Source organism: Meleagris gallopavo, chromosome 1 (assembly GCF_000146605.3).
Source record: "Meleagris gallopavo isolate NT-WF06-2002-E0010 breed Aviagen turkey brand Nicholas breeding stock chromosome 1, Turkey_5.1, whole genome shotgun sequence".
Classification (NCBI taxonomy): domain Eukaryota; kingdom Metazoa; phylum Chordata; class Aves; order Galliformes; family Phasianidae; genus Meleagris; species Meleagris gallopavo.
Genome location: NC_015011.2, coordinates 124,857,469 through 124,882,902, shown reverse-complemented (window position 1 = coordinate 124,882,902; position 25,434 = coordinate 124,857,469). Strand labels below are relative to the sequence as shown.

The following is a 25,434-nucleotide window of genomic DNA, read 5'->3' as shown; positions in this document are numbered from 1 at the left end:
GAAAGAAAAAAAGAAAAACTGTTTTTGGATTTTTATAGAAAGTTGCAGGTTTTGGCTGTTCTAGAAAACAGCATAAGGTCAGTTTGGACACATGAATATCAATGCAGAGAAAATACTCCTTGCCGTCATAATGGATTATATTATTCTTAGGGCTACAACTGAAAATGAAACATTCATTTAATATCCAAAGAGAGCTTTTTATAAAGAAAAGGCAAGCAGTCCTGTAATTTATTGGAGTTGTAGTTTAAAGTCTTATGTTAGTCCTTTCCATCACTGTAAACATCACAGAAACAATGTCAAATATAGTCAGAAAGAAAACTGGATATTAGTAACAGAAATACAAAATACCTGCTGGGCTTTGCTTCCAGATATGTGTCATTTAAATATGTAATACTTATTTGTTTTGCCTGCCTTTTAAAGTACAGAGGAGCAACCTTTCTCTTCAGAAAGATCCAAGATCAATTTCATATCCTATGAACTTATTTTTTGTTTGAATTATGAGTTGTCTAATCATAGATAAAAAACAACTAAGTCAGGGCTGTCTCACTCACAGACATAGAACTGAGAGTCAGGATTTCACATTATCAAAAGACTCCAGGGACCTTTAAAAACAACAGGAAATTGTAATATCCATTCCTGGTTAAATTCCAGCTCAGGTAAGGATATTCTCTCAATCAAATTTTTTCCTCTAGTTTCAATTACACGTTTTATACAATTAATTTTGTAAATAAGCTGAGTAGTGCTCCCCATGAACAACTGTTGTATTTTCACTACATACTTTGGTTCTTGATAAATTTTTTAAACATTTCTAATTGAAAGGTGTTGAACAACTTTGTTGCAACTATATCCCAACTTAAAGGATCTGTGATGGTACTTTTTTCCATAATATTAAGTACTTTATTTTTTCATGTTGTATAGAAGGCTGTCACTTTTCCCTCATCATGCAAAAAAGCAGGGTTGCTTTATTAATATAAACACTATTTCTAGATTTCTACCTTCACTCTGTTTAAAGATTACAGCTAGCTTGGGTTTTTACTGATCAGAATCAACAGGAATAATAAATGAGCAATTCTCCACTGTGCATGGCCCCACTTGCATCACAAATTTATAAGACATGCCAAGAGACAGAACAAATATAGTGTTGGACAACCAAGAGAAATCCAAGTATTTATCTACAGCATAGGTTACTCTCTTTTAACAGTTGTAATTAGTACAAAATCCAGTGAATAACGGATATTATTTGCATCTGCTTTTGACCTAGGAAGGTTAGAAGTAAAGTTCTGGCAGTACCCTGTATGCAGCCTCTGTCAAAGAACAACTGAGCTTGCATGGCTAGAACAACACAGCTGAATGCACCCTAGAGACTGCCTCTGTCTGCAGAACTATGACAATGGCAACTTTCATGCATTGTCTTTCAGGAAATATACAGAAAAGAAAATAGTGCAATACTATAAACCACAGAAAATGCCCCCATTGGACCACAAGAGAACTCACTGCAGCAAAGAAGTACTGTTTGCACTTTCTTATTTGAAGCAATGAGTAAGAAGTCATATGCTAGTCACTTTTAAGCATTTCAGACAATTTTTAATGAAAGCCTTTTCATAGAATTGTAGAATTTTTTGAGTTGCAAGGGACCCCCCTGCAATGAACAGGGACACCTACAGCTACATCAGGCTGCCTTCTCCAGCCTGACCTTGGGTGTCTCCAATCACCACTTCTCTGAGCAACCACTGAGCATAAGAGTGCTTCACTACTCTTATTGTAAAAAATTTTTTCCTTATATGCACTCTGAATCTCCCCCCCCTCTTTTGAAACCTTTGTTTGTTTGTTTGTTTCACTTTTACAAATATATTTTTAATACATCATGAAAGAAAAATAGATTAGAAGACAAACAAATGCCACCTCTTCTTATATCAAATGTACAAAAGTCCTTCAAACAATCTCTTAGCTGTAACTTCTTCAGGTCAGAAAATAATTTTGTTCTACACAATTGAATAGTACAAATAGATACATTTCTGACAATGCACTTACACAAATTGAGTTGAATCCATATTTCTTATTATTTTAAAACTTATAAGTCAGTATAGGCAATGTGATTAAAGCTCCTCTCACTCTAAAATTGCTGGAACTAGCAATTTTCATTTATCCTCCAGGATTTCAGGGCAGAACTCTCTAACATTATTGGAAAGACCACATACAGTTCAGTCTCAAGAGATGCCATAATTTCATCATATTCTGGAATAGGAAGCATTAATGAATAAAGCTTTATTCAACGTCCTCTCCTGTGAAATAAATATGAATGCAGATTTGTCAGAGCACCACAGAAAATAATTGAAGTTATTTCCTTGTTTCCTTCTGTTTCTTTTAAATTTCTTGTTTTCTTTCCCCTTTGCTCTTTTCAAAGTATAATTGAAATAGTAACAGATAATGCAGAAAAAGCCATGTGAGCAATACAATTTTTCCAGCTATTGCTTTGTCACCCTGACCATTAATGTCCAGACGGACATGAGCTAATGTGGTCAATCAACATTTTGAATAATTGACAAATCAAAAGGCCCCAAACGCTGAATTAATTTGCTCTAATTTTGGACATCTCTCTCAGCTCTTGAAGTTCTCATGTTAAGGATTCCTATCTACTCTGCAAAAGCATCTGACATTTTCAGTGGATGGGTAAACATCTGCCTCCTAGAAATGCCAGACTCCCCAGCACCAAATGGGAGCCTGGGGCAGCCAAACCCTTAATTCACAACTTCATCTAAGTTCCTAAAGATAGATGGAACAAATATAAGTGTCAATTTCCAGAACTAGATTTCCTGACAGCTTACCATGTTTTTATTTCAGATGCATAAGGCTAACCCCACCTGACAGAAAACTTCTGCCAGAATGGAACTACGAACTCTGAAGAAGACCCAGAAATTGCAAAATTCTGACCACCTCCCCAGGAACTGCCAATGGCTGCTATTGTTCTTGGCTTCCGTGATTAAAAAACAGAATTTTTCATTCCTTCTCACTTCCAGATATAGATTTTACAAGAGCAAGGAGCATCTATGTTATTTTTGGTTACACCTTGTGTCTGAACGCCATGCCATAAAAGACAAAATTTAATAGAAGCAGCTTTCTTTTGGGAGACAGTGTTGAAAGATCACAACAGCGTGGCAGTTATATTGGCAAAGGTCTCACCGTCTTGCTTGAGACTGATTCAGTCCTTTCATTTCCAAGACAACAGCTATAGCAATGAAAGAAAATTACAGTCTTTTCTCATCCCATCATCTTCTAAACCAGTAGCTGGCTGTGCACTTTGAGGCAGTAGAAAAAAGTAACTGTACCCACTGGAAATTTTTCAGTTTCATGGCATTTTCTCATACAGGCACAAATGATGATGTTCTCTTCATGGACACATAAGCAAGCATAGTGCAGTGCTCACCCTGAACCCCAGAAACACTATCCAGTTACCAGTACTGAAGCTCTGCATTATGTAGCAAACAACTACTTATGAAATCTATACTTTTAATGTATTATTTAATCAGATTCTTCTACAGAAAGTCTTGCTTGCTACATTCCTTTGGTGCATAAGGAATAATAAAGTCCAATCTTTTGCCTTAAGCACCAGAGTATAATCATATAATTTGCATCTCTGCCTTACAAAATGAGATTATCGTACCTTGAGAATTCCTTCACAACACTTCAGTGTTTATAAGATTATTTTTTTTTAAATAGTTTTAAAGGCCATTCAAACTTTTTTTTTTTAAAGCCCATTCTATTCCATTTTTTTAATATTTGCTAGAACTTTCAAATGAAAATCTCTTCTATCATTTCCATTTCCTACTAATAAACTGCTATCTATTAGCTTCTGATTTTGACATGGGGACAAATTAATTGGGACTATTTCCACAGACTTATACTCCCATGAGATCTTTGCTAGTATCAGCATTCACACAGCTTTATCCTAATAGAGCACTGTTTGGAGAGTTTAAAGTTTTGCAGATAATGATAATGCTCTTGCTTCTTATCACGGGGATATTTATATGTAGTATGTATGTATTTTCAAAAATGATCATTCCTTGAGTAGTACTGTTAAATCAGACAATTTCTATATTAATTAAATTTGTATAGTTGTGTCATATGGCAAACATATAAGTCTGTGTTAAACCTCAGCAGTGCTTCAAGAAATCAAATTAAGGAATTTGGGTTAACACAGTAACTGATGCTGTAGGAATATCAGCTGATATATGTAAAGATTCCAAAGCAGGTAAAGTGTCTCTTGCTTAGAATAAGTCAGTGAAATCTCATCATTTTTAGCTCCTTATGAGGTTTGTTGTTTTTTTTTTTTTAAATCTGAAATTTTAATGAAATCAGAGTATCTTTGGTGATTAGCAAATGGAGAAGAAAGATGATATCTTATGGCAAACATGTATATAAAAACATGCTGAATATTCAGATCACTAGTTCTGAAAGGGAGCAGATTTGCAGATTAACATCACAATGTAATGAGTAATAATGAGTACAAAAAGACATTCCTAAAATGAATAAGTGTTGTTTAGTATAAATTGTTCTGTCTTTGCAACATGCTCTTAAAATTCAATCTGTAAATTGCATCATTATAATATTTGTTTGGTATTAAGGTCACTTGTACTAGCAATCACTTAACTAAATTAACAAATCCAAACTTTTTTTTGTCAGAAAATTGTTTCTGGCTTTAATTTCCACAAACAAAGGAAACTATTCCAAGGATCTGTGGAGGAGAAAGAGTTGAATTCATTGCTGAAAATTATGTTATCCATTTTAACTTTATTTAACTTAACTGCCTAAATATTTATGGATCAGAACACAGTTCAGTACAATGTAATTAGCATTAACATTCTCAGTAGTAAAAAACAATACTAACTCTATTTCCCATTAAAATTTTACACATTTTAATCGTACTTAGTATACTTGTTACTGTCATGAAAGATTCATAAGTCATTTGCAGAACATATAGCAGAGTAATCAAGTATAAACATTAATTTAAAAATTACTTGAAGGCTATTCTCCTTTGTTATTATAACAAATAGAGAGGAAATCTTGAGTCTACAATAGATACATTTTTAATTTAAGAAAAAATATAAAGTAACGAAGCCATCTGCTTGTTTTACACTAATGAACTGACAATGCAAGAAATCCTAGTTAATATCAAGATGGGTATTAGAAGAATGGCTATTAGCTTTCATTATTTGAGGTACATTTCCCAAATATTTCAATGAGATTTTCCTTAGAGAAAGGAGGACTAAATAGGTCAGCAAATGGATACTCAACCCATTTCTGTAAGCCAGACAGAAAACCTCCTAGCAACTTCATTAGGCTTTGAATCAAGCTTTCAGATCTCAGCTATTATGCATTTTCTGCATCTTTTCAGTGAGCAATGATGGATCTCTGTTCTGGAAACTAAATACATTTTTAAATTTTCTCTCAGAAAAGATCAGAACTCCATAAGCATCATCTGGACTTCTGCTTTGTGCATTTGTATTTTATTCAGATATAGTCTTCGAAGAGAAATGGCAAAAATACGATTGTAGTGTATGTGGCACACACTGGGATCCTCACCCAGGAGTCCTTTGAGGTCAAAAAGAGCTGCATCAGGCCCTTACTATGCTTTGCACAATGAAATAATTAAACATAATTTCAAAGTTATTGCCGTATGCCAGCTTTCTCACATAAACACTTACCTCCAAGACATGCACCCATGGCCAATGAGAATATTAATGGTTTCACAGGCAAGTTAACATCAGGATCCTTACTCAGATTGAGAAGTACAGGAATCTGTGGTTTAAGAAGAAAAGAGAGTAAGATTCAGCAGTCAACGCTTAAGCAAACAGCTAAAATACAAGTGAATCCAAATAATTTTTTGTTTGTTTTTTTAATGAGCATCTTTGCATAACATTCTTGGTTTGTGCTCAGTTTTGCCACTGACTGTTATAGTCCCACAAGGCTAAGGGAAGTTACTTGTAATATCCAGCCAATCCTGTCACAGGTTGACTGCTGAAAAAACTGGAGATCCCTTAAGGTTATGAGTGCATCCAATTGGAGCCTTCTATTTCAACAGAGAACTGGCATTGATTATATGCAGTTTGTCCTCCAGTCCTTGAAACTTGAAGGGCAGAGTAATCATCCCTCTTCTACCTGGAAACTGCTGAGATGCCTAGACCTGGACCCAATCGCATAGAATGCATCGATAACTAAAATATTCTTAAATTCTTGTTATAACCAAAGGTGTCTGATCTGTTACAGAAAAAAACTGACAGACATCAATGTGACAGACCTCTGAATTCATAAGAAGAGTTGAGCTATTTTATTATTTAGTCTAATATTACGTTTACCAGAAAATGTATGTTATCCTATGAAATATTTGCAACTTCTATGAATTTCATTTAATATTTTTTTAGCAAATAAAAATAAATCATTATAGAAAAAAAATACTTGTAAATCAGATTAGGTTCATAGGGAAACATTACTGACTTCATTAGGCAATTGGCATGGAGACCAAACATGCAGCAGGCAAGCTTTCCAGTAGCACCAGATCTGTCACTACCAACCTTCAAACCCAAGAAACTTCAGCTTTAGTTGGGGAAAACTGTTTAAAACTGATTGGTTTGAAAGAAAGGCCTGTAGAAAGACGATCATTAGCAAAGGGAGAGGTAATAGTATTTTTGACCTGTTTTTGAGATGTGCAGAAATGTTGGACCAAAGGAGAGACTAAGAATAACAAAAACGAAACAGTGAGAAACCAAGCAGGAAGTGATATATGGAAATAACTGTGATTTGTCTTAAAATTAATGCTTTCTCAGCATCCAGAATTTACACTAGTGGTTACAGTTATCACTTTTATTCTTCCTATTTGTTCTTTGGATACATTACACAAGTCTGATCTCAGAGATGGAGTTGCTGCTTCCTGAAAAATATTCTCTGTTTTAATGGCTGAATGAGGCTCACCATTTTCTGAATGCACATGTTCTTTTGGTGAAAAACAATATATAAATTTTATGAAATCCCTTACTTCCCCCTCCCTAATGCCACTGGTGCTAATTATCCCTCCTAAGGTGACGTTTTAACAGTTACTCCTGAATTGTACATTGCCTGAAGATAGGTATTTCTGTTTAAGGCCTGAAGAAAAGAGCATGCCAGATATCTTGCTTGTTTGTTTGTTTTTTTCCATGATAAAGTCATGAAAGATTTCAACCTTTGTTTCTCTCAAACCACCACTTCCAGAGCACAATATGCAGTTCTAATTGTTGTTGCATTTATTTCAGTATGGTGTTTTGTTTCAACATGAAATGAAATAACTTCAAACACAAGTAATGAATCCCAGAATTAATTAAGCTCAATTTAAATACGGCATTTCTTCTTGCTATGCAATTTTGACCCAAGAACCAGAGACAATTATTTTCTTCCTTGGAATTATTTGCAAGTATCTCAATGTACTACAGATGCGTGACACAATCCTGACCTATGCAGGCTAGCAACACTTTTTAAATTAGATGACTCCTTCTGTCATGCTCTGCCCTGCAGACATGGAGAAGATAGGTATGTAGAAGGCATTAAAATGACAATCCTATTTTCTTGCTTTTGAGTTCAATCCTAAAGCTGTTGCCAGTGAGATGTCAAATGCAGAGCAAGTAATGCCATTTTCACACCCCATTGGTGAGAACTGTGTGCCAAGCAGAGGCTTACAGTCCTCCAGGGACCCCTCTCTAATTACAGCACTATGAAGGACATGAGAAGAAGTAGTACAGAGATTCCTGGCAGAAAGACAGTTGAGTGATTCTCTGCTAGGTATTTGCACTAGAAATGCACAGTGCTCCCATCAGAAAGTTTAGTCTTCTGTTTACTGAAGGAGCTCAGCTCCATTAGTTCTCATTGACCAATAAATCCCTATTGACTGAAGACACAAAAACAACTTAGAAGAAAGTCTGTGATCAAAGGTTTCAAACTTTATCATCTTTTAAGCACAAATATTCACTGCAACATAACAAGAGAAAGTGAAGTTTTGTAATGTGCTTGCATCTGCATTTCTTAATTTTTAAGCCTAACAAATATACAGTTGACCCTACTGGTTTTATTGATACCTCCTTGACATAACATTGCTTCTCTTCCACTTAGGAATATTGTGTTTTATTTTTAAAAGCCTTCACAGTAATTAATTGTGAATGTTAAAATTATCATTAGAGATGTTATGCTCCTAGGTACATTATTAGGCAATTGGCTAGATCAGCAATCTCAGCTCCCACAGATGTCTGCTTTTGCAGCAAGAAATAAATATAAATCATGCTTTAGCAATACTACATACTCACATAAACTTAAATTTGGGTGCTTTCCCTATTGAATGAAGTTCATCTCTGCCAAAGAATAATAGTTAAGGAAATAAAAGTTGTATAGGTTTTCACCATGTGTCTGAAGTAAGATTTAGCATGCATGTAACTTCTGTAAAGAAACTTTCTAAAATGTTTCAATTTTTAATTAACACATGAAAGATGAATGCAAAACATTCAGTTAAATTTCTAGCGTTTCAGACAGAAATATGTAATTGGTCCATAGAACACACCAAACGTTTTACAAACAATATGGAAGATGTAGCGTTGCAACTATATACCACGAAATCTCAAAAAGTCACTAGCATCTAATTTTTTTAAATCAAAAATTAACTGTAATACCAACACTATTCTAATTTCCATCCAAATAATTTTAATGATACAAAATGAATGAAGAATTAGGAAATTTGGTCACCAGCAAGAGATCCTGAATAGATATTGCAAAGCAATTCATGCCAATGGACATATCCTCTTGCTTGAGTCTTTTAAATACATAAGGATTATGCAGAGGATCAAATGGACACGCTTCTCTTTTCCAACAAAATCACCTTAATGTATTTTTTGTCATACTCCTTCATGCAATTATGCAATAAACATTTTCACAAAATCAGTACCTCAGCTTCATTTATTGTTATATTTAACCTGAGCACTGAAAAAAGAAATGCAGAATACGAAAGTTTTTGTAGGAAATGTTCCACTGTAGTTTCAATGTTTTTGAAAAACTGAATTGGTCCTACAGTGCTTTCAGATTCAAGCTGAAGGCATTTACAAAAGCATCAAAAGCAGATGGAGCTGGGATATTTTGTAAACTGGGATATAGTTTGCTGCAATATATATTGTACAATTACATTATATTGATTTAACTTAGTTGGAATGCAGATTTTGTCATAGTTTCACTAAGAGCTACCATTCAACAGAGAAAAGTGGAAATTAAAACTTATGAAACCTCATGTTTCCTTCATTATTCCATCTTCAGGCTACATAAGCAGCAACTATATCAATATTAGAAGGAAAATGTCTTCTCAGGAAGATAACATCCATATTTTATAGTCCTTATTTCAACATGCTTAGCAAATGAAGTCTCTGTATTTGACTAGTTTCTAAAAACTTTCTAGCTCTGCTGGAAAGTTTGGTATTGAACTACTTCACATTACAGCTTGATTGGCAGAATCTAAACAAAATGTGTGATACAGCTCACAAAGGAAAGCCTAATCACCTTCACACATTCTATATGACTATCCATCTCCAAGTAAACAGAAAACAAAACCAACATAACTATCAGAAATAATGAATGTACTTGGAAAAAGTAGAATGTCCTCAAAACTCGATATAGAAAGGTGTCAGTCATTAATCTTAATTCTATATAGGGTGCTATATTTATTATATAGAGAGAATATAAAGTGATACACAAAAAAACAACACAAGTGTCTAATGAAAATGTTTAATCATGCTGACATATTTGTCTATATAGCTGTCCTAATCAAAATCAAATTTTGTGTAGAAAATGCATACTTATACCATAGACTTCAGAAGTACATAGGATGTGTTACAAATATAAAAGAGACCAAGAATGGAGACATATGAATGCTCACTTTTCATACTGGTTTAAATCTTGAATCAATGTTGAGAACTTTTAAAAATGGAGCAAGGTTTTTTTTGCTGTTAAATAATAACCATTTTTCCTAGCAAATTGCATCTTTTAACAATTAATAATACTATAAATTATTTCAAATTTTAGAACTATATTTTCAATGTATTTCTTATGATTCCTTTTAGCTCTCTAGCATCCTGAAAATTTAACCAAGATGAAACAAACGAAAAGAAAGGAAGCCCAATTTTTATTTTAAATTAAGACTTCGGAGAACAGAAAACTGAAAGATTTTAGATTAGGATTACATACGCCAATAACTACTAAACTAAATTTTACAAAACATTGTCAGTTTTCTCATATCAGACCTTGGATTTATATTGTGATATGCAATTGCTTTTTGTTGAAAGAGAATGTTGGGATATTTGCAAATCTCTATTCTGTTTTTTTTAGAGGCTGTCTATTCAGCTCATTCCAGCTCCTTCCAGGTCCTTCCAGTCATGACTGGATGAAAGTGGAATGGAGAATCCCAAGCATTTTGCTTTAACATTTATTTTGATACTAAACTGCATTTCTCGTAAGCAAAAATGTGATCAAACTATTAACATTTTCACGCCTTACTACCACAACCTCTTCTCTTAATTATCAAAGAGCAAATTGAATCAAGGCCTTTATCCAATTCAACTATGTTTATGAAAAAGCTTGCTAACGAGCATGACATTCTCCCAGTCAAGGAGATAGAGAAGAAACAGCTCTTCTGAAATTGTGAAGACTCTTTTCTGAAATACAAGCGGAAATTATGATTTAGCTTAGCTTACTGAACCTCAGATATGCAAGGAGGAGACCAAAGAGGAAAGGCACTGCTACTCTATAAATGCTACTCTCCTCCTGGGGTGGGATAAGTTACTTCTGTGAGGGTTTAATTTTATCCCTCTCAAATTTAATCTTTGTACAAGTAATCTCAAACTACCATCATGCAAAAAGGGCAACTTAAACATTTGTTCATGTTTATGACATATATATGCAGCACAGTACAAGGCATCAAGTTATATTGCCCATCTTGTCTACTTATGCAACATGGTGGTGAAACAGCAACATACATCTTTATTTTAAGGAGTCGCTGCTGTTCTACAACTTAAAGTTTCACAGCACACACTTTGCTAAGAACTAAATGTGTTGAAGACGATTTCTCTGTTCAAACTGCAGAGAATGTGCATTAATAGAAAAAAAAAAAAAGCTGTTTCTCGAGTTGTTGATGTTCGGTCTGTCTACAGCCTGCTACGGTTTAGTCTTACACATTTATTGAGCATTGAAATGCAGAACATACATAGAAATCTTCAGCAGGACAGAAAGAAAGAAGATCCAAAAATAAAAGGGACTAAGAATATGAGTTTTTGATGAAATTTTCAGCAGCGCAAATGAAAAGATTCAGATATTTTAGAGGTAACAAATAGTTGTTCCAAAATTATCTGCTTTCTAACAAAGACCTGTCAGTGACCAAGTCACCTTGCAGCCAGGTGATTAATTGAAATTGCTCGTTACATTTTATTGAGCAAACAGTATTTAAGCTCAGCTAAGAGAAGGATTTACTACGGCTATATTTTTAGTTCTGGTAATAAAATAAAAATATAAACAGATGGCTCCAGCATATGCAGCTGATAAAACATGTCAATTAAATTAAAGAGCGTGCTGCTAATTAAATCACATCACCTAACATTCTAAGGGCAGAAATCTGTGGCTATTTAAATGACAATACTAGGAAAATACAGACTTCAAAAATGAATGAATCTTCTTATTAAGGAATGTCACTGTGAGTTTAGCCTTTTCAAAAAGGAAGAAAAAATCAGAGGGTTAATAGAGTGACACATAGAGCATCAGTACATGATTCATCACATTTGTTATTCAGACAAAGGCTAGACATACAACATGGAAAAAAAAACCAACCTTGCCATTCTAGAATTAAAATGCTGAAGACTTGGCAGCTAAGGTTTTGGATTATTATTTTTTTATGCACAGAACATGTTGTGGGTTGCTTAGTGCAGCTTCCAGATACATTTATATATATTAAATTTGTCACTGCAACACAGTTCTTTGCATACAGAATTCATACAGTTTCCCACAAGGGCTATGACTAACTCAAAATTTGCTACAGTAGAATTTATTCATATTAAAAAAAAAAAAAGAAGATTGATTTTCCTATAATGTGTGGACAACTATCACAAATGCTAGGCATGTTTATGCAATTAAGTGTAATAAACAATCATTCAAATGTGCTTAATTAGAAAGCTGTATCTTCACTTTCCAGTGCTTGAAAAGAATGTAAAAATCCTGGGATTACAGTACAGCAACTAAATTTCAATCTCTTCATCTTTCTGGGAGGCAGTTTGTGACCTTTGCATTCATGACAAGTTATGTGAAACAAAAAAAGGGGATATGCTCTGAAAACTGTTTTGTCATTGTGTAGATCCAACGTTTTATTTTAGTTTAATACCAAGTTTTACCAAGGAACAGTAAGAGTAAACAATTTATACAACCTAATTCACTTCAGCAACTCAGTGCACTGTTTCAAGTAATGCTTTCTAAAGCATCCTCTGTAGCTTAAAATTCTTGTCCAATTCTGAGATCTTCACAGATAATCCAGTTTAACTGCCTCTATACACAAATTCCATTCTATACTGACACTTTTGATAGTGATGTTGTGCCATGTTTACTCTTGTCCAGAGCAAAGAATAATCCACCAATTTTGCACTGTTGCACTGAAAAGGTGAAGTAAGATGTACAAGGGTAAGATGTTTCAAATAATAAACTAATCTGATTTCTACCATTTAGGAATTTTTAGTATACTCATACTCTCTTTAAAAGAAGTTTCCTTTCTTTTCTTTCAAAATACATAAAAGTCTTGTTGGTCTCTGTGCATGCAGCTCTTTGGTCCTTTTTATTACTCCAAACCAACTTTCACAGACTAGTTGGATATGAGGCAGAACCTTTTAAGCTAAGATTTTTGCGTTATTGCTTAATAGTCCTTAAGTGTTTGCTTGAAGGTGACTCATCCTGAACCAGTGTTCCTCTTCACGCCTATTGTTTGCAGTCTGTTGTTAAATCAATATAGTTTCACAGGAAACACCACAGTAATAAAACCAAAATATCATAGTAGCAAATAATTACAGAGAAGTTGCAAATTTATCCAAACTGTTCTATGTCCTGTATGAAGTGTCTTAAACCTTGACTCAAAGTGTGTACATGGACACACGATAACAATGGAAGAGAACAGGCACAGAACGTAGTGTACAATTAATAATTCCTGTGGTATAATGAAGTTAGTAACAGAAGGTTCAAGTATTAGAAAACATTAGTGTAACTACGGAGCAGTTAGAGGGAGAACATTGGCAGAAGCAGATGGATAATGAAAGTGTCCATCAAAAACACAATTTTACTTTTCAGCTATGTATGTTGATATAGCAGGGTAGGAGAGAAAATGCAGAAACACAACACAAACAGTGAAACTAGTTCCACAGCCAACTACAGCTGCTAGCAGCAATGGTGAGGTAGATGCCTAAACAGCGTGAATGAGCTTGTAATAATGATGAAATATCAGAGAATAAAGAAAATTACAACATAGCACATCACAATCATCAAACTTAGCTTCCTTCTCAGCACCAGGAGGAGGAAACATCAAACCTGTAAGGAATCCTACCATTGTAGCTGTAAATGGGATATTGTCAATCACAGACGAGGCCAAAGCAGATACCCAGAGCACTAAAATGATGGCCACTGCCAAGCGCTGGTCCTCAGGAACCACCTGGAATTAAAATAGGTTATTTTATGACTTTGTGAGATCAGTATTGCTGCGTCTCCCTAATGGCACAATCACATAGATGTTTACAGTTTAATTTACCAACACCTATTATTCCTTCAGGTTCTGAGATAGGATAAACATTTTAAAGAAAATAACCTGTCATTTAATAGCACAATTACTAAGCTTTTTCCAAGGAAATTAAGACCAATAGAAATAAAAGGACTGATATACTCATGTTTCAGACAAAAAAACAAAAAACAAAAAACAAAAAACTGCACAACTGTGAATTTTCCTCTTTCACTGTTTATATTTGTTTGCATCTCAGCATTTTTTTTTTTTTGTTCATTAACCTACAGAAAACGTTTTTCTTTTTCACTTATAGTGATATTTCTTCTAGCTGTGTGCAGACATACACACTCCAAAGTACAACATCTCTTCTAGATGTTGCTGATGCAGGAGTACAAAATTCAAAATGAAAGTATTTTTCAGTATTATTCTATTGGAGTAAAGCTATTTGCTTTACCTGATAAACTACTGTAAATATTTTAAACATACCTTTATTAGCAAAGCTGTCTGTTCTCCTATGTAGTCTATTAAATGCAGATGAGCCAAAGCCTAAAAAAAGACAGTGATACCAACTGATGAGGTATCTGCTGCAGATACATTTTTCCAATGAACGTAAGCAAACACAAGTCATTTTCATCCACAAGATGTTGGTATTAATCTCATGTAGTTTTTACAGCAACTTTGCAGTTTGTGGAAGGGACACGACAGAAATTGTAGCTGTATTTGTAGAAGTGGGTTGCACCAGAAAGAGCAGTGAGATTGCTTAAAGAGCATGGGGCACAGGCATTAGAGAACAGCTGAAACATAAAGATTACATTCTTCAATGAACATGTTTTCTGATTTTTTATCCAGCGGCCCTAAAACCTTGGATATAATCGTAACCATAATATAGACAGCAACGTATTGTATTTAAAAGGTCAGATGGATCAGGCATCTTGTGTTCTGACTCAGGTGAAAAGAGAAAGCAAAATATATTTTTCCATTAAACAGCTGCATCAGACCAGTAAAAAAATAGTGTTACCCATCTGCTGAAACCAAGTAAGAGTCCTCAGATGGATGGAAATTGGCAGAGAGACAGCAGCACTTAGAAGACAGGAAGAACAGCTTTGTGATGGCACACAACCTGAGGAGGCTGTCCCTATAACCACTGGTCCGGGGGACAGCCAGCTCCAGCATGCTGTCCTCCCTGGGGGAGCAATTCCCATTTGCACAGAATGCCTGTATAATATCTCATGCAGCCCTGGTTACTATCATGCATGAAAATAGTCCAGTTCGATAGCTATGGCTTTGGATTCTCGTTGGGCAAACAAGAGAATGCAAACTGAGTCCTCACACCCCAGGAGAATGATCTATTCCTTCAAACAACAAAGTAAAAGGGAAAATTTAAATCATGAGAGAGAGCCCTTAATTCATTTTGGTTGTATTTTTCTTACAAGTGTGCAGAGTGAAGCACTATTTTCAGGTTGAATGGGATACATCTATCTCTTGACCTTTCTGTTTTTCAGGAAAGAAAATCACATTATTTTTATTCAGGCTGGACCTAGATGGCTGACTTGCTTTCTGTTTTCCTGCCACGACAGAAAATCAGTTAGCTGAGACATTCTGCTGACTGAGAGCACTGCTACACAGAGCTGCAGAGGTCAGCATTCATATGATGACATGATGCCAGACACAACAGGCAGTCAGACAGAGCCCTTCAGAGTCATCACTGGGAAAAATGAATGGATAAATAAAAACCACTGAACTCGCATGCTGTCAAATCTCATGACAGAGATGGATGAAAGTCCTAAGTGGTACCGAGTGGTGCAGTGTAAGACACAGTAACATCAGAATGACAGCAGAGCTGTCATCCAGACCAGCAATTCCTGCACCTGTATCTCAGCTGGGCAGCAGTGTGCAACCAGCAGCACAGGGCGCCAGCACCCATCTGCTGCAGGAGCAGAGTGGGCAGGCTGGTAGTTTTCAGCTTGCCAAGAGAATGGGAGATGTAGAAGTAAAAGCAAGAAAGCTCTGATGCATACAGTCAGGACAACTCACTGAGAAGATCCGAGGGAGGAGTCTCCCATTGAGAAATGTAGGCTAGAGTACAGACAGCAATGCTGGCGCAGAGATTGCATTAATTTTTAACAATGCATTGCGCAGGAAAAACTATATCTACATTTAAACACGCAGCATAGAGAAAACAAGTGACAAGTGATAAGGCTTTTAATAACATATGCATTCACCTTACATTTAAAATAATGACATTTTTTCATTGCTTTAACTTTTCAGGATAAAGTTTTTTAACAAACACTTTTTAAGTTCCGGCATTGATTTGATGCTATTGGGGTTGCTATACGAGCTCATTAACTCAATGTTTATCAAAGTCATTTTTAAAACGTATCCAAAAGAAATAACAAAAATGAGCTGTCATATTTTTCTGTGTGTGCTTTGTGTTCAGACTTAAAAACAAACTTCTTAACACATAGTTGTCAGCAAGCAGAGCTCAGAGTTATATCTGGTTAACACTGCTGCCTTATTATTTAACTATCTATCAATACAACATATTTCTTTTCAGTAACACTCAACATTTCTTTTGGAATCCAGACATGGCACTACAAAAGAGATATTCAGGAAAGAGAGAAGCGAGGGAAGGATGTGCACGTTGCTCCTGCAATAATCAGTCTGCAGGTAGCCCATCACATTAAAGATGTGACAGCACTAATGACACAACCAACTTTAAGATGTCTACAATATCCAGGATAATTGCCTGCGAGCACCTAGCTGAAAGGCAGCAATTAGCACCCTGCCTCTGGATTCCCAAGGATGTAAACTGCACACAGGGTCTCCAGGATCTTCCTGTGCACTCTGAGAGGAAGACATATTACTGCACTAATTGGTGCCTTCCAGCATACGAGTTCCCAAGTGACAGCTCAAAATTAGAGCCTTACTTCAGAAAACATCGGGTAACATTTTAGATCAAAGTTTATGCTGAAAAATTTGCATGAATCACTCTTATGGGGAGGATGTCATGATGACTGATGTAAATAAACTCTGCCTGAAGGGACCGAAGGTAATGTGACCATTTTTGACTGAACAAAACAGTGTACCCTGAGAGGCACAGGAATGTATGTCACAGAAAGAAGCAGAAAGATGTTATAGTCTGCAACAGCCAGTTCTGAACAAGTACTAAAAAGACAGTTGTAAAGACAAATTACCTGAGGACACAGCTGAAAACAAGAGAGATTCAAAGGATATACATCTTTTTCATTGCAAAACATCTACCAGATTGAACTGACAAGCACCCAAAGGCAGAGCCTCCAAGAGCTCCTGTGTCTATGAAACTTGTTACATTTTCCAAAGCGTATTGCAGTCTAGGTCCCACAGTGGTTTTTAAACGTGCATTCTAATAGTAAAGGGAACATTTCTAGCAGTAAGAAATAAGAGTGGGAACCATCTGAGATGAAGGTCCCCAAGAATTTGAACTGAAAAGTGCAAAGAGCCTGAACCATGGAACGATTCTCTATACTTCAGTGCGTATACTTACTTTGACTTCTTTTCTTGACATAGTTAATCTTAAAAAAAGAAAAATGCCTTGGCAAAGAGTGCCAACTCCTGCTAATCTGAAGCATAAGGGATGACACTTATCCACTTTTTTTATTTTTTTGAGTATTTTTCTTATTCATTCATGGGATATAAATGAATATCTCCCTTTTTTTTTCTTGACTATCTGTGAGAGTTTCTTTCATGACCTTAAATTGCTGTTACTCTAAAGAGCCAAGAAAAAGAAATCTTTCATTAGCAAACTATTCACTGGTGATCTGAGAAACCATAAGAGTGAAGCTCAGTGAATTATAACAGTCATATCTGAAGTCTAACAGCAAATGGCAAATAAGTTCCTGTGTGCTTTACTGTTATTGTACAGTCACACAGCACTCAAATCAAAACTGTTCAGTTCAAGCTAAAACAATAAATACATCAGGGAATGTAACTAATACACTGTCACAGCAGCAGTAAAACAAAGTAAAAATGGCTTCAAAATGAATCCCCTATGAGAGCCAGAAAACAGAAGGACATATAGAAGCTGATAACATAATGAACTGAATTGCCTGTCATAATAAATGTGCTATAAATCAACATTTCCTGATGAGTTGTAGACCTTCTAGCTCTCCAACAAGCTTCTTAATGTTAATCAGAGTTTCTTTTCATCTTCTCAGAGGTTACCAGATTTTAACTTCCAGTTTGGAATTAATTAGAACTAGCTGAATTATTCACTGTTTGTATTGAATTCAAATTTAGGTTTTTTTGTTTGTTTTTTTTCCCTCCTGTTTTTATAGATCCCAATTTACAAATTCTTGGGTTCTTTGTAATTACTGAGAGGAATATGAGGGTGTCGTATGTTATATTCCAGGCTTTTCCCAGACTAATTATACAGACATTTCACTACTTATGGCAGTGCCAGTGGTCAAGGGAGTTTTATCAGCCACCTTTGCAAAACTTGACAACATCACTAAATGGAACAAATGACAACTAAAAAATCCAAAGCATTCTAGGGAATGCACAGACACCTTATTGACATGTAAATGTGAGTATTCATACAAAGATATTCCAAGTATTTGAGGTAAAAATAAATCCATTCAATCTATACGAAAGCACCAAATAGTAAACAGGATAAAATGTGTCTGGGTAAAGCAGACCATCAGAAACAGACAGACAAAAAGAAACAACACAGTAAGATGTCCACACATCTCGAGTACTGAACATCTTTTCCAATTACATTTGCAAACTGAAATTCAGTGATACCCTTTCAAACCATTCTCCTATATCTTTCAAGCCAATCGATAGCCTGCATGTAGCAGACAGTAGTAGAAGCAGGTTTCAACTATCATTTGTGTTTTTTTATTTCTTCTGTTGCTTGTCTAATTAATTTCAGAGTAAACAAATAAATATATATATACTATCTGAACACAGGGACCACAGACTACCAGGAACAAAAATTCAAGTTATTGGAAATGGCTGTATTGAATGGACACAGCAAATGCAGCAGAACAAAAGTGGGACCAGGCACACAGTGAAAAATTACTCAGAACCAGCTTCCAGCACTCCACCATTTCACTCTATACAGCTGTCACTGCATTCAATCTTCACTGTGCCTATGGTACTGAATATGCAGGATGCTTCTGCCCTGCAACATATCTGCTCTCATAACTCACATTTTAAGGTGGTTCTAACTGCTCAGGCTTTACAAATAAGAAAATCTTACCTCCATGAGAACAAATAATGCTGCAAAGAAAAGAAGGGTTGCCCATTCCACTCTGCTTAATATCATCTCAAAATCATGGATGTCTGCTAGCACTAGCAGCCAAATGGCTCCCAAAATGGCAATCCATCCTGCATAGGCAAAAGAGAGAACATCAGGAAAAGAGAGAACAGTGCTTCACAATTCACTTGCTATTTACTGCAGCGTAAAAGTTATAGTATTGCATTTTTCAGTTGAAGGCTTTTTTATCTCTAGTGCTGTAACAGATGAAGTTCAAACATAATCATAGAATCATAGAATTGTTTGAGTTGGAAGGGACTATTTAAGGTCACCTGGTTCAATTTGCCTGCAGTGAAGAGGGACACCTGCGGCTCGATCAGGTTGCTCAGAGCTCCATCTAGCCTGACCTAGCCTCCAGAAATGAAGTACCCACCAAAAATTTGGGCAACCTGTTCTGGTGTTTCTGCCATTGCTACCTGTAAAAAATTTCATCCTCAAATGCAATCCAAATCTCCCCTTTTTTAGTTTGAAACCATTTCCCTTTGTCCTGTCACAGCAGACCCAGCTAAAGAGTCCATCCCCTTCCTTCTTACAGCTCGCCTTTACATATTGACAGTCGCTCTCAGGTCACTTTGGAGCCTTTTCCTCTCCAGGCTGAACAGCCCCAGCTTTCTCAGCCTGTCATCTCAGGAGAAGCATTCCAATCCTTGGATCATTTTTGTGGCCCTCCTCTGTACTTGCTCTATTCGGTCCATGTCTTTCCTGTACTGAGGACTCCACATTTGGATGCAATACTCCAGGTAAGATCTCATCAGTGCAGAGTAGAGGGGCAGGATCACCTCCCTTGACCTGCTGACCACACTTAATTTGATGCAGCCCAGGATATGGTTGTTAGAAGATAGATGGAAGGGCTCTGCAGCCTCCTGAAAGGCTCACTGCAGCCCCAGGACATTGAAGAATCAAGGCCTACATCCTGTAGAAGACAATCTCAAGAAGTAAAAAAAACTCTTTGAGCAGCAGAGAAATCAGCTTTAAACAGCACAGGAGACTCTCTCCAGACAGGATCTCTCTATACATCCTCATATTAAGACACATTTTGATAACTGAGAGAAAATGTGCAGAAGAAATGTGCAATCAAAGAACATAATTCAAGAATATCCTAGCAATATTCACACTCTCTCTGCACAGCTAAAATGCATTCTGGAGCTATTTGATTCCTCCTGAACATTTTTCTTGAACGGTAGAATGAGACTTCAAACAAGAAATAGATAACTTCTTCCTTTTTTTTTTTTTTTTTTCTCCTTGAGATGATTTCTGCCTTTCTTTTCCTCCTCTTTAACTTAAATAGTAGTTTTTTTCTTTAATGAGTAAAAACAAGATACATAATTTGAGGCTTTTTAATGGCATGGAAACAAAGTATCCCACCTCTTCAAGTCATTTCTCCCTTTGTTGTGACTCTTTCAGATACCTGGTGCTATTTCATATAGTCACTGTTGAAAAGTGATGAATTCAAAAAACTGCAGAACAAGTAAGGAGGAAAGAATAACAATCGCTACTGTCAAAAAACTTTAAATCACAAACTTAAAATCAAATTTCAAGTGTGATTTAGGAAGAATAGGTCTCTGCTACATAGCACATAGATGAATAAAGTGAGCTGTCTACAGCAGTCCTCAAGAACAACGGGATTGTTCCTCTGTTAGGTTAAAGAAATAGAGATCCAAAATCACCCAAGGGCTTAAAATCAAAATCAAGCTCTATTCCATTTTAACCTTATGTAAATTTCAGAAGAAATAAAGAAACCAAAGTTTCTGCCTGTTCATGAAGAAAATGTTAATTTTAATATATATTTTTTTTCAAAATGCCAAGTGAGTAAAATCTGATCTTGGTGCCTTATTGGAACCAAAATCCAAGTTCTCATAGCCAGCCTTGCTCATCACCAAAGACTGAAATATTACCACGGAGCAAGCTGAGCAAGTTTGGTCCCTACTTTCTCACAGTGATATAATTAGTGCTTGGTCAAAAGTATCTCATACATGAACATTACACTGCAAGAGAGGAGGAGAGCTAAAGCCATCAGGTGGGAAAACCCATCTGGTCCCTCCCAAAAATGTCATAAGAAACTGTTATGTCAACTTGCCTGTCCTTCATTCAAGGCAGGCAGGCTCCAAAACCAAACCTTTGTCCTACTGGTTATGAAATGTGGCACAGGGTCAGTCCACCTTATATCACTTGCAGGCAGAGGAATGTCAAGTAGCAGAAAAGGTCTGGTTCAGTTGTATCAAGAGGAAAGCTGGATGTTTGCACTGGAATAAAAGGTGTGTAGATTTTGCACTTCATTGAATCTTTCTCTTTATAAAAGCTGGTGAGTTGCTTTGTCAGGTGTCCTTTTATTTTTTACGAAATGGGAGGAGAGCTGGGTCATAACTATCTCAGCCTTCCTACTTTTGCAAGGATCTGGAGCAGCAGTTGCCTGTTTCTATTAAAGGCCATTTTTCTCAGCAGCCATTTGTGCAGAAGACTCACTTCTGTAGCTTCAGGTCCCCACAGTCTTGTCTTTTTTTTTTTTTTCCTCTGTATGTGTGCTGTGCTCTGTTAAGTAGATGCCAGATATTCCTGTGAAGAATTGATATTTCTACCACCCATTGAGAAAAGACTCCAGGGCTGACCTCAGAGTGGCAATACACTGCACTCCTCGAGTTGAATGCTGGATCATGGCATAAGCTGATAATGGGTGCAGATTTTTTGTGCACCTTGTCCTGGGTATAGCTTAAATGTAGCAATGGCAGAGCTCATACAGAAGTTCTTCCAGGAAACTTTTAAAAGTACTCAATAGTCTCATCCATATCAAAGGCATTTGCAGACTGCAAGATCAGTTACAAATCACAGGGACAGGAGTACAATAGGAGTCTCCATAATAGCAAAAGAAAGTGAGGAGGAAATTGTCAATTCATAGAAACACGAAGGTTGGCAAAGACTTCTAAGATCATCTAGTCCGATCATCCACTTACCACCAATCATGCCCACTAAACCACATCCCTCAGTGCCACATCTGTGCAGTTCTTGAACACCTCCAAAGACAGTGATTCCCTGGGAAAAACCACTAGTAACTGGTTGCCAGCTGGATCTAACTCCATTCACCATCACTCTCTGGGCCCAGCCCTCCAGCCAGTTCTTTACCTAGCAAAGAGTGTACCTGTCCAAGACATGGGCTGCCTGCTTCCCTGGAATACTGTGGTAGACAGAGTTGAAGGCTTTATTGAAGTCCAGATTGACTAAATCCGGAGCCTCTCCCTCATCCACCAAAATTCCTGACACCATTTTTTGCAATTGTCATTGGTACTTTCTACCTCTCCCCAAAGTAAAATGAATCTGTCCATTCAAATTAAATAGCTATTTTCACTAAACATAAAGAAAGCAGTATGGACATGCACTGGCTAATTTCAGCTCTCAGGTGTCCTCCAAATTCCAGTAAAATACAGTGGGCCCAACTCTTCCTTAAGTATAGACGGCAGAAATTCTTGTTAGAGGGAAACTATAAGAGGAAGTAGACTGGGAGCTCAGCAGAAGAATTTTACTGCTATTTTGCACACACGTAAGTGACATCATTAGTAAATGGGAGTGAAGGTTTAAAGAACAGGAATTTCTCTCTAGTTCTGGAACAATTTTTGATGAAATATGGGCATTATTTCTAACTTCCTGTCTCAACTTGAACATGTTATATGGAGATAATTATTCATTAAAGCTAATGAAATACAAATGCACTAGAAGTTGATAGGGTCAGCATTTTCTTGCACCGTGGGCTTTAGCAATATGCACTAGCTCCATGCACACAGCTTAGAGTGAGAGAACAGTGGCCTGTTCCTGAGGAATACAGATGGGTAAGGAACGTGTCTTTTCTTGAAGTACTCCAGCAAGCAGAGATCTCTGGAGAATTGAAGATGTCAGCTGCCAGTTTGAGCTGTACATAGCTTATCACAGTCTACATGCACAGGCTTTTTTGAATTTGCTATCTTTGTAGTAACTGCAAAGAGGAGATATAGGTACCCGTCTCCCAGAGGAAGAGTACAGTACAGAAACAAAGAGAAGGAGAGAGGAAGGATGGAGTCTCTCAAGGAGTTTTGGAGGAGTTTCTGTAAGATCTGCATTTATGACATGGTTTGACTTCAAGCATCCTTACACCTGGACAAGAATAACATCTTCCAATACCTGAAGGCCACAGTAGTCATTGTAGGCTGTAACTACTTGATTGACTGCTCTATATCATTGTTTTATATGTTTGAGTGTCCCTGCATTTGTTTTGGATTCAATTTGAAAGATTCCTCCATTTTCAAAGAACTGAAAGTACCAGGATGCATTACAGACTGGCATGACTGTTCCTTTTTTTTTAGCTTACTGGGCCACAAGAGAGAGCCCAGGTAGAAGAGAAAGAGTGAATTTTAATAAGAATAACTTCTCATTACTACAATGAAAACAAAGCCCATTTATAGTTCCACAAACTACTTCTTTTACTGCCTTTCAGTGCCTCTGTTTCACAACAATTGGTGTTCTGGAAATAAAATGCAGAGAGAAACTGAATCTAAATTCCATTTCTGCACTGACACAGCACCTGTTAAAGACAGTCACTGTTTATTTTAAGAAAAATAAAATGATATTTTATTATAAAATGCACCTTGAAAAATCATAATGCATTCTTCCTAGAAAACAGTCTTGTGTCTTCTGCCAGAAACCAGAAAAATGGTACAGCAGAAATACCTTGAGTGCTTTTCTTTTCTCATTCACTTTACCCAGTAGGGAAAATCACATTTGGAACAGTAAATAACTCATGATGAGAAGAATGCAATTGCAATCTTGCTAAATAAAAATAAAAATCCTATTTTGAAATAATCAAGCAGAAGAACTAGAAAATATAAAACAATCTAATATTATCAAATAGAAGTACAGAATATGTGGGAGGAAGGTAGGTGAAAGGGAAATAAATGAAAGGAAGAAAATACTGTGTAATCTGCAGGCCTTTCAAATGCTCATTAAGAAAAATCTGTATTCCTTAGTAAAAGTGATTTCATCTGGCCTAGTAGCAGCTGAAACGTATAATAAGTTTCCTCCTAACAATGTGAACATGCAGGTACTGTACGTTCCCTTTACGTGCACAGAATTTGAAATAATGTCTTTCTACATGAATACCGAGAGCACGTTTATAATTCACGCTTCTGGAAACTCAAGTGATTCTTGAGATATTTGCAATGAAAACTGAAGCCAGAATAACACTGTGCCACATCAGCGCTGGCCCGGGAAAAACAGTGCTGCTCAGGTTAGACAGGTGCAGGATTTTACATTTAGGCAGGAGTTGGTATAACTGCACAGCTCCAGCATGGGAAGCACCTGGATATTAACAGTCCTGCATGGTAGACAAGTAACACAGAAAGTCGCAACTGAGCCCAATGGTCTCCTGAAATACAGCATCAGGTTTATGAATAACAAATCCTGAGAAGCAGCCTCTGCTCTCTTAATCCCCAGTAAACCCAGGGAAGATGCATTGTGCTTAACCATTAGAAAATCCAGGGCAAAGAAATATGATAGACAGTCTGAAAACTTGTTTTTTGAGGAAAAAGAAATTAAAGACTCTGGGATGCTTAGCTCAAAGATAAGACTAAATTGCAAGCCTTCAGGTAAGCACCATCCTGCTACGGAGGGCAGAGAACAATCTTTGCAACAGCAATAAAGGATAAAACAAAAAGAGTTAGGAGACGTAATAGCAGCTAGGAAGAATCAGGATACACAGAGTTCAAAATCACATACAGAATAGGTGAGAAATGAGCAGAGATCTTTAAAAATCAGCTTCTGATAGCTGAAAATGTAATACTCCTACCTGGTAACAAAGTGATGGACACACCTTTTTTTTTTCTTCAGACTTTTGCAATTGCGCAAAATGGGATATTCTTTTTCTCTGATCTTAGCAATTCTCTGTTTCCCATTTTGTGAGAAACAGGGACCCTTCATGCCTACAACATCCATATCAAGCTATATCTTTTGGTGCTAACCTTTGAATCATGGCTTCCATGGCATATCATTAAGTATAAGAGGAATTAAATCCAACAATGTGTCCCATCAGCTTAATCAGAAGTACAGTTACCTCCATAAACCCTCACAAATTAACCTAAGTTAGTCCTTCATACACCAAAGTGCAGATGTAATGTTATGTACAAGGACATGTTTGATTATACTATTATGCATAGATATAGAAATATTTGCATCAAACAACAAAATCAAAGACATATTTCCAGTACTGCTCACTCTACTCATTGATTATCAGTAGTCCTGAATATGAATTAAAATCACAGAATCATAGAATGATTTGTGTTGGAAGGGATCTCAAGCATCATCAAGTTTCTACCCCCCTGCCACA

The 25,434-nt window shown here is 36.4% G+C and overlaps 1 protein-coding gene across 1 annotated transcript in view; it reads right to left on the bottom strand.

Moving 5' to 3' along the window:
• LOC100550272 (P protein) overlaps nucleotides 1–25,434 on the bottom strand; it is an 85,461-nt gene that overhangs the window by 3,161 nt on the left and 56,866 nt on the right. Inside the window, exons 7-10 of the mRNA XM_031557309.1 lie at nucleotides 19,035–19,162; nucleotides 14,282–14,341; nucleotides 13,625–13,729; nucleotides 5,703–5,796 (exon numbers count right to left, since the gene is read on the bottom strand). Coding sequence (XP_031413169.1) covers nucleotides 5,703–5,796; nucleotides 13,625–13,729; nucleotides 14,282–14,341; nucleotides 19,035–19,162 — 387 coding nt within the window. The remainder of the gene's footprint in view (nucleotides 1–5,702; nucleotides 5,797–13,624; nucleotides 13,730–14,281; nucleotides 14,342–19,034; nucleotides 19,163–25,434) is intronic.